General features: G+C 38.7%; 2 protein-coding genes and 1 non-coding gene across 7 annotated transcripts in view; 2 read left to right on the forward strand and 1 right to left on the reverse strand.

Moving 5' to 3' along the window:
• myripb (myosin VIIA and Rab interacting protein b) overlaps positions 1-4306 on the forward strand; it is a 105874-nt gene extending 101568 nt beyond the window's left edge. For 2 of the 5 annotated variants that reach the window (XM_069705545.1, XM_069705547.1), the window contains 5 exons: positions 685-873; positions 961-1122; positions 1254-1349; positions 2005-2065; positions 3066-4306. In XM_069705545.1, the coding sequence (XP_069561646.1) occupies positions 685-873; positions 961-1122; positions 1254-1349; positions 2005-2065; positions 3066-3187 (630 nt within the window). In that variant the 3' untranslated portion in view covers positions 3188-4306. Of the gene's footprint in view, positions 1-681; positions 874-960; positions 1123-1253; positions 1350-2004; positions 2066-3063 lie in introns of all 5 variants that reach the window. The other 3 variants (XM_069705546.1, XM_069705549.1, XM_069705548.1) reach the window with 2 other exon arrangements.
• Positions 4307-6658: 2352 nt separating this feature from the next.
• prlh2 (prolactin releasing hormone 2) lies at positions 6659-9043 on the reverse strand. The gene is made up of 3 exons (XM_069705574.1): positions 8944-9043; positions 8193-8376; positions 6659-7074 (listed from the first exon to the last, which is right to left on the reverse strand). The coding sequence occupies exons 2-3, from the start codon at positions 8353-8355 to the stop codon at positions 6869-6871; spliced, it is 369 nt and encodes a 122-aa protein (XP_069561675.1). The 5' UTR covers positions 8356-8376; positions 8944-9043; the 3' UTR covers positions 6659-6868.
• Positions 9044-11760: 2717 nt separating this feature from the next.
• Positions 11761-11833, forward strand: trnar-ccg (transfer RNA arginine (anticodon CCG)). The gene has a single exon. It is a non-coding gene; the product is annotated as a tRNA-Arg (tRNA).
• The last annotated feature ends 171 nt before the right edge of the window (positions 11834-12004 follow it).

The raw sequence follows: 12004 nt of genomic DNA on the forward strand, positions 1-12004 counted from the left end.
ATATTTTGTATTTTTTTAATTTGTGTTTGAATTCCTGATTCCTCAGCTCCACATCCAAATTCTGTAATTGATGTCCTGCAGGGCAGTAATAAGATACTGTGTCCACTTTGTCATCTTTTGACCATTCAAAGCCTATAAAACAAAAGATCTGGCTTTGCCTTGAGCCCGTCCTTGCCTCCTTTCCCCCACCTCTTCCTTTGTCACTCCCACATTTCTCACATCTTTGTTCAGCACACTCAGATTGCTCTTCCAGGTTGAGCATGTGTACGTGTGGGCGCTCACAAAACAACTAATTAGGCATCACGAAAGAGTGACAAATAAACTCATACATGGTACCTGAAATTTTTTTATTTTTTCACAACCTTGCAGTTTGATTAAATATGATGCTGATAAAAACACAAATGAGTGCATAATGTTCCAAAATGTTACATTTCATAATCAAATTTTGTTGCATCCACTGGCTTCCTGAATGAAATACATTTTTAATTAACATTTCATGTCGTTACGTTAAGCCCATGTTTTGTCCTTCATGTCATGTTTACACATTTTAAATACACACTTCCCTTTTTTCGCTTTATGTCTTTTCACTTAAAGTGTCACTAATAAGGTTTTCCACTTAAAGAATAACATATTGTGCCTCTTTACACAGTTCATATTAATATGTGTGTTCTGTCACTGAAGCAGAAGTACTCGGCGGCCTCGCTCTGCAGCATCACCACAGAGGTGCTGAAGGTTTTAAATGCTACAGAGGAGCTGATTGGTGAGGCGGGAGGTGAGAGCTACACCCCTTCTGAGTCCATGAGTGCTTCTCCCATATCAAGCAGCAATGAGACCCGCAGGCTGGACCAGAGGCTGACCAAGATGGAGGAGAATGTAAGCTCAAGTCAGCGCACTAGTTTTAACTCCTTAAATGTTCACTGCTAACGTTTCCTAAACATGTATCAATTGTTCTGTGGGTAGGTGTACCTGGCTGCTGGTGCTGTGTATGGCCTTGAGGGGGCACTGGGGGACCTGGAGCAGTGTGCCCGCAGTATTTGCAGTGGGACCACAGACACAGAGCTGGCCTTCCTGGAAGACCAAGTGGCCACTGCAGCCGCTCAGGTCCAGCAGTCTGAACTGCAGGTATTGTTTGAACAGCTTTTTACGGTGTTAATTGTACATTATCTTCTGACTAAAACGGAACAAATGTGTATGGCATGAAATATCTTTTATTGGATTGTGTTCCTCAAATAAATCCTCTTTCTCTTTTAAAGATATCTAACATTGAGTCCAGGATATCAGCTCTGAAAACAGCTGGGTTAAATGTGACTGTCTGCAATCGTTTCTCCAAGTTAAAGCCAAAGTCTAAGGTACCTCACTGACCTTCAGGTTCTCACTCAGCCATACACACTTTTTCTTTTTATTTAACCCAACTCAACTCAGCTTTATTTATGTCGCACCTTTCATACAAGCCTGTAGCCCAAAGTGCTTCACATCAGAGCAACATACACACATAAAAAGCAAAGATCCAAACAAATCGACAGGCATATAAAACAGAACAATAAGATTAGAAATAAGGTAAAACAATGTAGGTTAAAATTGCAACAATAAAAAAAAAAAAAAAAAAAAAGAATCAATAATTGAAATTCAGGAAAGTACAGAAAAACACCAAGGATAAAAACAATAATCAAAATTTAAAAGCAGGCTGATAAACATCAGTAGAAAACCAGATTAAAAAGATAGGTCTTTAGTTTTCTTTTAAAGCCATTCTGATGTCCGAAGGCAGTGAGTTCCACAGTTTAGGGGCATAAAAAGAGAAGGCGCTCTCACCAGGCCTATTGTGGAACACATAGGTCTTTAGCCCATTTGTATTATCTGGAAAGAGTATTGGTACACTTTATCATGTAGCACCAGTAAGTTTAGCAGCTGGAGGTGACTGGTTCGATATTCAAAATGTATAAAATGAGAACGTGTTGTTTGTTGTTGAGGTGTATTCTGTGTGTTATACTAATACTGTCATTACAGCCTCAAACCCTGGACTCATCACGCCATCAGAGGAGGAAGCTTCCAGCGCCTCCAATGAAAGGTACCAAATAAGATTATTGATCAATTTGAAGAAAAAGAAAGTGTCGACAGAGAAAACTGTTTGGCTGCAGAAATAAATAGACTGTGATAAATCTGTGACTTAAATAAACTTCTGAGAGTCATTTTAGATTTTACGAATAATCCCTACTCATCAGTCAGCTACAGGTTAAGCAAAAGTAAAGTGAGTCTGCTAACTGCTGAGAGTAAACAGTCTTTTATTCACATGTACGCGCGTGTGTGTGTGTGTGTGTGTGTGTGTGTGTGTGTGTGTGTGTGTGTGTGTGTGCGTGCGTGCGTGCGTGCGTGCGTGCGTGCGTGCGTGCGTGCGTGCGTGCGTGCGTGTGTGTGTGTGTGAAAAGTGAGACAGCTATGGACGGAGAGTTGGACCGAGACAAGGGGACACTGTTATTCACCTTTAGTTAACATCACACATTTTGGGCTTTGTCCATGAAAGAAGAAATAGGCACTGAATGGATGTAAAAGTGAATGCATCTGCTAAAAAGGGACAGAGTAACTGAAAAGCCCCATTAGATGTAAAGCAGCCAAATGGAAACAGACACAGTGCAGGAGGATAGGGCTGTTTATCAACCAACAAGAAACCGGTTCCTTTTCATATCAGTGAATGGCCTTTTTTTAGTTGGAGCTTCTTTTTTTTTAATTTTCTTTTTTTGTCTCATTTTCTTCTCTACCATCCACACAAGAGCTCTGATTCAGGGTGGCTTTTGACAGACAGGAAAATGGAGCAAAATCAGTGACCAGGACATGTAATCACGTCATTGATTCCAGCTTAGTGTGTCCTTTCTATCAGTCCGTCATTAGGTAGGCTCAAAATTTACAGCTGGGAAGACAGTACTGACATTTAGATCTAAGTCGGCTTCAGCTGAATCACATGTTATTAATAGTTTCTCTTCTTTCTGGATAACCTTTTTCCTTTTCTGGTTAAAACTTGTATTTGTCCTGGATTTTTCTTTTTTCCTTTTTATTATTCTTGCATTTTAGAGAAGTTGGAGCCAGAGCAGCAGGTGAAAGTATTTCGGCCACAGTGACAGCCAACAGCACAACGAGTCCCTCAGGGCCACTTCAGAGCCCCAGGGACGGGGGCCCTTCACATCCAGTGCCTTGACCCTGCGTCTGCCTCCAGCTCCAGGCCAAGCAGGGGCCAACACCTGCCCTGTGTGATCCACCCAGCACTCATCCCTCAGGCAAGCATGGTACCACATCAGTCAAACGCCTCACAGAAGACCCTCTTTCCCTTCTTCCCCTTAGTACTTAGTTGTTTCCTCCTCAGCACATACATAATATGTCATGCAAGGGTGACTCAACAGTCAGTGTCTCTGCCTTAAAATCTGCAAACACTCCTCATGATCTGACTCCAAAAGAATATGTACAGACGAAGAAAAACTCATGTCCTTTTTTCTATCTGTTTGCAAGAGTATTGTGATTTAATGTACAATGAAGCTGTGGGAAAATCATGTGAAACTTTCTGTGATTCAGTGTCCCAAAAAGAGGCTGAACCATGTTTTATACTGCATCTTTTTTCTCATCAAATGAAATGTTACAAGGAATTTAATCATACTGTAAACCCTCTTCAGAGCTTTTTTTTTTCTCTTCATTTTTTTAGATGATTGTCAACTTACACACACATACAACCCTGTTTCCAAAAATGTTTAAACGCGGTGTAAAATGTAAATAAAAAGAGAATGATGATTTGCAAATGATGTACTGAGGAGGAAACTGAGGAGACCCGTTGCGGGGCTTTGAAAGTAACATGTTGCCCCAATCTTGCCTGATTCAATCAAATATGGGTTTACATGATTTGCAAATCTGTTCATGTGTGTTATACACAGTGTTTGACTTTTTCGGAAAGAGGGTTGTACAACTACGTTCTCAGATGCTAATCCTCATTTGGGGGAAGATTGTAACACTTTTGATATTTTAATGATTTTCAAACGTTATGCACTTACCAGAAAATAGTATCTAGCTGAGCAAAGAATCAGGGCCAAAGTGTTTTAGTTCTTAAAGCCACTAGCGTAGTAGGTGGCGATAAAGAAATACAAAGCACACTTGAGAAATATGTTATTCTAGGTGAGCAAATAATTAAAAGAACAAGTCCAACATTTCATAAATATGATAATTTGCTGAAAATCCATACCAGTTACGTGATAGAAGGCTTTGCTGAATATGCAGAAGCTGCAATACAACCTGCAGGCAGTTAGCTTAGCCTTTGCTAAGCCTAATGGGGGGGGGGGGAAAGCGAGCCTGACTCATAAAGCTAAAACTTTGCCTACCGCCACCTTTAATCTAGGTCCAATATTCACACACTGGAATTTACTTTGAACTCTGTTTTGGTCCCCACCAACTACTGAGGGGAGTTAGCATCCAGCTGCTGAACAAAGCAGAGCATGTTCAGCAGCTGGGTATACACGGTGTATCTGTGTTTGGTGCTGAGTAGGTTCTGTTCAGGTGCACTTTTCTATTTATTTACCAGAAGAAGAAAAAAAAAACACTTAACAGGCGAGAGAGAAACCCGTTATGAAAATATATTATTATATAATAATATATATATATATATTATAGTTATAAAGCCCGTTATGGGCTGGAGCTGCAGTTGTGTGATATTCTCAGTGGGCTCATCGCCACAAACAACCACTTGCGCATTGTTTTCACATTATCATTGGAAACATTGTTTTTTATAATATATATATATATATATATATATATATATATATATATATATATATATATTCGCTACAGCACTTTTAAATTGAATACGATTTTTCTAACTTTGGACAGAACCAAGCTCACCGTTTGGCTCTGTCTCCGTCTTTATGCTAAGCTAAGCAGCTGCTGGTGGTTTATATTTAGCATCATATTCAGCATACAGGCAACAATTTACCCATCTCCAACAATGCCGTAACTGCAATGGCATTTCACCCATTTATTTAAAAAAGGAAAAGCTGATTAGAACTTTTTCGTAGATACACGCAGCCTTAATATGGAAGCTGTTGGCTACTACATTTAAATGAGTCAAAATGAGGTTCTAATGTCTGAATGAAGACCCACATCGAGCTCAACACAAAGCCTCCGAGGTCTGGCGAGGTACTTCAAGTTCCTTCTTGCAGTCACGCCTGTTCTTTCAACGCAAAGTCATTTTTCCTCCTCCCTGTTGTTTTCTTTGTTTACTTTCAAACTTCGTGGCCTTTTATTTGAACAAAAGGAGTATTTTCATGTTTTCCCTTTGCTGGGTCATGTCTGAACTTTTTGTGTTGCATTCAGAAAATCTTGTAAAGAGTTTTACATAATGAAGTCTGATGTGCTATATAACAAATGCCATGAAACCATGATTTTGTTACAAGCAATTTATTTTTGTACTTACTGAACATTTTTATGCAATACCACTGAAATAAGTGTTTTTGCAAATTAAAGGCTTTATTCTCTCCTCAAAGGAACCCTCCTCAGTCAGTCCTATCAGACTCTGTCATGTGTGATGACTCAAAGTGCTTTCAGTGTGAGCCTGCATTTACCATTTGATATTCTGCCAGTAATGATGATGGTAAATGCCACAAAAATACAGGTGACAAGAGGCATTTTTGGAGGGGCCAGTACGATTCATACTGTACTTGTACTCCTTAAACACTAGATTTGAGAATACTGCCTTTCATTTTGGGTGATTTTTCTTTACTCTGACCACGTTCATTAGTCAGAATCTGAGTTAGTCATACATATTGTTGTCAAAGATTTTGCTTTGGCTACAGCTTCAGAGCAGGTTTAGACTTCCTGATTCACTGCTTGAAAGGTGTGATGGTCTTCTGAATGAATGAATGCTCTGCCTTTCTATTAGTGACCTTTTCATCCCAGCCTTTCACATCTTTGGGTTTGCACATTGATCCTGTACTTTTGTCAATCTTGTTCTCCGGAGGTGTTGATGTATAAAAGCATGTTACTGGTTTTATCAAATTGATGTAAAAAAAAAAAAAAAAAAAACTCCCATGAGAAGCACAGCCGCAAGGGTCCAATCATTAGTGTCCTGTATTTTTCTAACGTAAAGAAAATAGTAATATTATCTCATCACAGAATTTGTTAATATATGTATATGTGTGAAAAGATGGATATGATATAGAATAACGTGTTTATTGCCCAATCATAGTTGACAAATCTTTCAGTGTTGTGTGCAAGAGACTATGTATAATTGTTATACTTGTAAGGCTGGATTCGCACAGGAAGTCTAATTTAATATTGTAACAGAGTCCCAGATACTCAGAAATGATGAGATTCACACAGAGCTAAAAACTAACATTGTTCCTGTCTAAATCCAGAGTGAATGACTATGAAGCGGTTCACTGTGCACAGTTCCACAGGCGGGCCATTCACTTTTATGTGCAAATGTTTGTTGCAATCCATATGACATGTTGGGGAAAATATTATCAAGCAAAAAATACAGATTCTCGATGTGCCACAGTACTCTGAGAAAAAAATGCATTATGAAATAAATAAAATTTGCAAACTTAAAATGAACTTGTTCTTTTGAAATAAAATGTTTGTTGTGCACCCGTAAACACAGGAGAGCTGCAAAAGGTCATTGACAGACATCATCTCAACATCCTGATTTATTAATCAATATATAATGCATTTTTATATACAGAATATTTTTGAGAATTACTTCATCAAGGATCTGATAAACCTCATAATAGACACAAGAGAGAAATACAGTGAAGTGCTTGAGCAAACGAGTATAGAATCTAAATCAAGATTTTAAAAAATGAAGACAATCAGAGTTTGTGGATGAAGGGAGAAGAACACGTTGTCACGGTAACCAATCACTGTCCTCCCCGTCGAGCATTTTTCCGAGGTTCTCCTTATTTCTGAGGCTGTTGAGCAGCAGTTCCAACGTCCTGACGACGGGCTCCATCCCCCCGCTGCCCAGAGACGCCACGGTGCTGTGCCTCTTCCCGAAGCGCCCAATGGGTCTCACACCGCGGCCCACATACCAGAATGGGTCTATCTCTGGACCTGGACATCGAACAGAGACAAGTGCATCAGTGGCGAGGGGAGCAAATCCTGGACACAATATTAATATTGTTTGAAAAGACAAATTCACATTCAGGGAAATGGTGGTGAAAATTTCTGTCAGTGCTGGAAGAAGCAGGAGTCTAATGATCAGAAGATCAATAGTACAGCCAGAAGACAGCGTGATTTCATATGATTTGCCTTTAATTCATTCATTTGTAGTCCTTAAAAAACTGAATTTTAACATGCTAGAAGGCAGACTCCAACCTACAGGTTGATATTATAATATTAGTTATAGCTTCTCAAGTTTCAGTTTTTAAGTTTCTTTAGGGTCCGAGCACCAAATGGTGCAAAAGCCCTATTGTTTTTCAAGGAGTTATTATTTTTTCTCCTTCTTGTTGCATAAATAATTTTCTAAGCCGTTCTAAAACTTGTGTGAAGACACGATTCCTTGAGTCTTTCACAAAACCTTCAGGAAAAGATCTGCTGATAATTGAGTGCAACTTAAATCATTACAAATGACTTTTCTTGTAGTATTTCTTCATTCGCTCTACTTGAACACAGAATTGGGGACAAGGTTGAGTCAAAGTTACTAAAATATACAGTAAATAGTTCAATAAATTACACAGTGCGTAAAACCCATAGTGAAATAGTCACAACATATAAATAGTCTTTATTAAATGTGACTAAACTGTGAGTGGAGATATTTGCCCAATCTCAATTAAATAAAATCCCATTGACTATCTCTATTTAAAGTTTAATTCTCCTAACATGCTGCAAATGACCTCTTGAGATTCAGAGGAAACTTTTTTAAACTGCCAAAAACATATCTTTAAATTTAACTCACTTTATATCATTTCAAACAAATAAAGTAGAACAATGTCACTATAAACTCATTAATGCCAGTAACAGACAGAATGTAGCCTACATCTGTGATTTCACCAAAATATGAGATTTCGTCTTTGTGCTGTCTTTAAATTAATGTTAAATACGTCTCTCTCTCTTTTTTTTTTTTGGTCACAATTGACGTCTTAAAACAAGACTAATCCACTTCAAGAAAGTTCTGCGGGTAGTTAGCAACAGTACAAACTGTAAAATAAAAACAAAAAAATGGTTCTTACTTCTGTTGTCGACATTGTGAACAATGTGGAAGTCGTGCTCCACCGTGGTGCTGTGCGCGCGGCTGAAGCTGGAGGAGAGGAGGAGGAGCAGCGCGAGCGCTGCGGGCAGCCAGCGGCTCGTCAGGACGCAGTGCCGGACATCAGCCGCTCTTCCAGGCAGCATGCTGTGGAGTCTCTCAAGGCTCTAGAGAGGACAGAGGGGCGCCTGTGAGTAACGTTATCACTTCTCAGAGTACACTGAAAACAGCTGGCAGTCCACAAAAAGCTTAATTCAACATCAACAATATCTTTCAGTCACGCGTGATCATTAAAAAGTTGTGCGATTCTAAATAGGCCTACCATAAAAAAAAAATTAAAAAAAGTTTCTCGATTGAAACGTGGCAGAGAATTATTTATAAGATGAAAAAATGATATAAAGTGTAATTAGGTTGTTTAAACGTCATTACTGAGCTCTGATCCTTTTACTAGAATATAAAAATCAACCTTTAAAAACTCCTATTTGTTATTATAATTCCCTAAGCATTGTTATGTAGCTTTAATATAGGATATTGTAGTCTATCAATATAATGTTACAATTTGTCACCCCTGTTAGGATGTTGCCACTCAGTTTTGTTAGTGGGGGAAACACAAATCATCTTTATCTAAATATTAGTCTACTTAAAAAACGGCCCATAACTTGGAATCCTCATTATCTTGGCTATAAATAAATAAAATATATAGTCTATGTAAACTCTTAATAGTTGATACTTACCCTGAACTTTGGTAATAGGCTGAGGTCAGTTGGTGGAGGTCTGAAGTCGTTATTTGTGAGCAGGTGTGCTCCACCTTATATATCCATCCTGCTCACGAGGTGGCTGGATGATGAATCAAGAGCGTCAGTAACACACAATGATCCAAGACTACAGGATTCATCACCCCTCCTCCCCTCCTTTCCTCCTCCCACTCTTTAAACACCCCCATCCCTTAAAGTATTGAGGTTTGGTTTTGGAGTTTTCCTGATGTCTGTCACGCAGCAGAGCAGTCCATCAGGAAGTCGATGACACGCAGACAACTTTAAATTAGTGAACATGGGGGAACCCACCAGCTCGAGTAGGTCTGTCAGACAGTGACCCGGAACTGTGGTGGGTGTTTTTGATGAGCCTTTCATCAATCTGGTTGATTACAACAAAGGACAAGGCGGGATACAATCAGCTATTGCAAAGACCTGAGTGTGCTGTTGAACAAGCTGTCTTGTCACCGGAAGCTATGTGCTTCTGGAAGTTTCTTAATAATAATCGGCTTTGAAAATCCCAATACCAAGATTATAAATCAGAATGGCTCATGATAGATAGATAGATAGATAGATAGATAGATAGATAGATAGATAGATAGATAGATAGATAGATAGATAGATAGATAGATAGATAGATAGATAGATAGATAGATAGATAGATAGATAGATAGATAGATAGATAGATAGATAGATAGATAGATAGATAGATAGATAGAGATAGATAGATAGATAGATAGATAGATCAGATAGATAGACAGACAGTCTTGGCATAAAGTCATTCATTCTATTCAAAGCTCTCATGACACTTGTGGGATAAATATAAATCTGATACTGGAACAACAGATCAGAGCTATAATGTTGCAGCTGGAAAGTGTTTGGAAGGAGTCAGAGCACAAATGTGCACGCCACCGGTTTATGTGCTGAAAAGGACATCCTGTCAAATGTATTCAGGTGTAAAGTTGTAAAGGTCATGAAAACGTGACAACACTGCTCAAAATGTTGCTTAAGTGCATAAGATACAGTGGTTTGGGTAAACATCCATTCTTTTCAGCCATAACTTTTGAGATTTGTTTTAATCAGAACTGATTCGTCCAAAGTCATTTAACAGAAAATTAATCCACAACAACTTTTATAATTGATTAGTTATTTTTGTCTGTTTTTCAAGATAAAATGCAAAACATTCTCTGGTTCTTCTAAAATGTGAGGACTATATTTAAATATATGTTTTGGAGCGCTGGTCAGACAAAACAATCTGTTTGAAGATGAACTCGGGCTGTGGCCGATGTGAGCTTTTATTACAAAAGCAACACTGTACAGTACATTGTGCATAAATGTGAATATATTGAAAACTTAACAAAAAAAAAAAAAGATATCATTACTTTCTGCTGAATTACAAGTGGGTGTTGTGTGAATCTTCCAGTTGAAATAATCTTCTCCCCTGAATAAGAAAAATATCATTCAATATCACTGTCCTTTTATGTAGCATGTGACACAAATGGATCTATGTGTGTGTCTGTGTTCACATCTGCATGTGCACGGCTCCACCGTAGGGCAGCACTTTGCTTCTCCACCACAGATTAGGACAGCCGTATTTTGTCATGCACTGAGATCAGATAATGGAGAGTGCGCCTGCAGTAATGAGAAGATAACTACCTGAGGATGTGTAATCACACCACAAAATGGAAACACCCATAAATAATAACACTAATATGATTTTTGACAGGGATGTCTTATTAGGAAAACAACGTTTGTGATTGGTTGCTTTCAGATGCTCAGTCACAGGCAGGTGTGTGAGGTTTGGATCTGTGTAGCAAAATGCATTTATGAACAATTTAGATGATTTGGCTCTGCCTGCATTACTCATGGATGAATTTTAGAGCACAGACCAATGAGCACATTGACTGACTTAGGTTTCTCTCTTGCTGCAGCGACAGGTGACGTGTTCTGCCTTTAGACCTTGAACTCATAATGTCTAAGTCACACATTCAATGTGGCTATTTTAAATCTGAAGGGTTTAATATGGCTATCTTTTATTCTTTAGTCCTGGGTCCTGGGATAGTCACTGATCCAAATGAAAATCTTCACCTTTGATTCAAAAACACCACTTTCCCCCTTTTTGTTGCCTCATCAGCACCTGATTGAATGGCTTCACACATTGTACATGAAATGTTTGAGGGATTATGACAGCAGCAGCTTTTGACAATAACTGAGCAACGTCACTTGTTTCATAAAAATAACGGCAACACTATTTTTCTTTCTACTATAAAGTTAAACGTGTATTTTTTTTCTTGTTATTCTGTGGCCGAGGAGGAATGCGATATTGATTGAAAAAACCTTGCTTGCAGAATGATTAACAACTTGACCCAGCTAAGCTTTGAGGTCTAAATCTTTCCCCTTTCTTGCTACAGTATATTTTGTTAATTGCATCACAATTCATGAGCTGCAGAGTGTGTGGGCTGGTACATTCACTGACTATGTTTGGACTAGTTTTGGACTATGTATGCATAAAAAAAGCTTTAGTTCATACATCAGTGGTCAACACCGGAATTTTAGCTTTCATTCTGAACAAAGGTCCTTCAGATAGCCATTTTATTTGTTACCCTAACTTTGTTTAACAATACCAAACATAAAGCTTACGAGGTTAGACAAGGCTTCTTCTGTGGACGTTAAGATTTGAAATCTCGACAATTTCTAAACAAAGAAAGGGTGCTTTTAAATTGATGGCAAATTTGTTCTTTTTCATCCAAGACATTGTATTGGACAAGATTCATGCAACATGCAGGATCTGCATAAGTAGGCCCAGTGGCCTAATGGATAAGGCATCAGCCTCCGGAGCTGGGGATTGTGGGTTCAAGTCCCACCTGGGTCGTGTCATAGTGGGTGCTAGTATCTTTAAAGGATTATTGACTGTTTGTGTATCCGTGCAGGGAGAGATGATTAACTCGCTCTAACTTTATTGGATCCATCCATGATTCAAATTCTCTCCAAAATGTAATTGCGGCTTCTTTTGCAGATGCTGCACCTTCCCACCAAATTTCAT

The sequence above is a fragment of the Brachyistius frenatus genome, unplaced genomic scaffold, assembly GCF_029030835.1.
Source record: "Brachyistius frenatus isolate BFR_SWC_R1_liver_20210118 unplaced genomic scaffold, ASM2903083v1 Contig_57, whole genome shotgun sequence".
NCBI lineage: Eukaryota > Metazoa > Chordata > Actinopteri > Embiotocidae > Brachyistius > Brachyistius frenatus.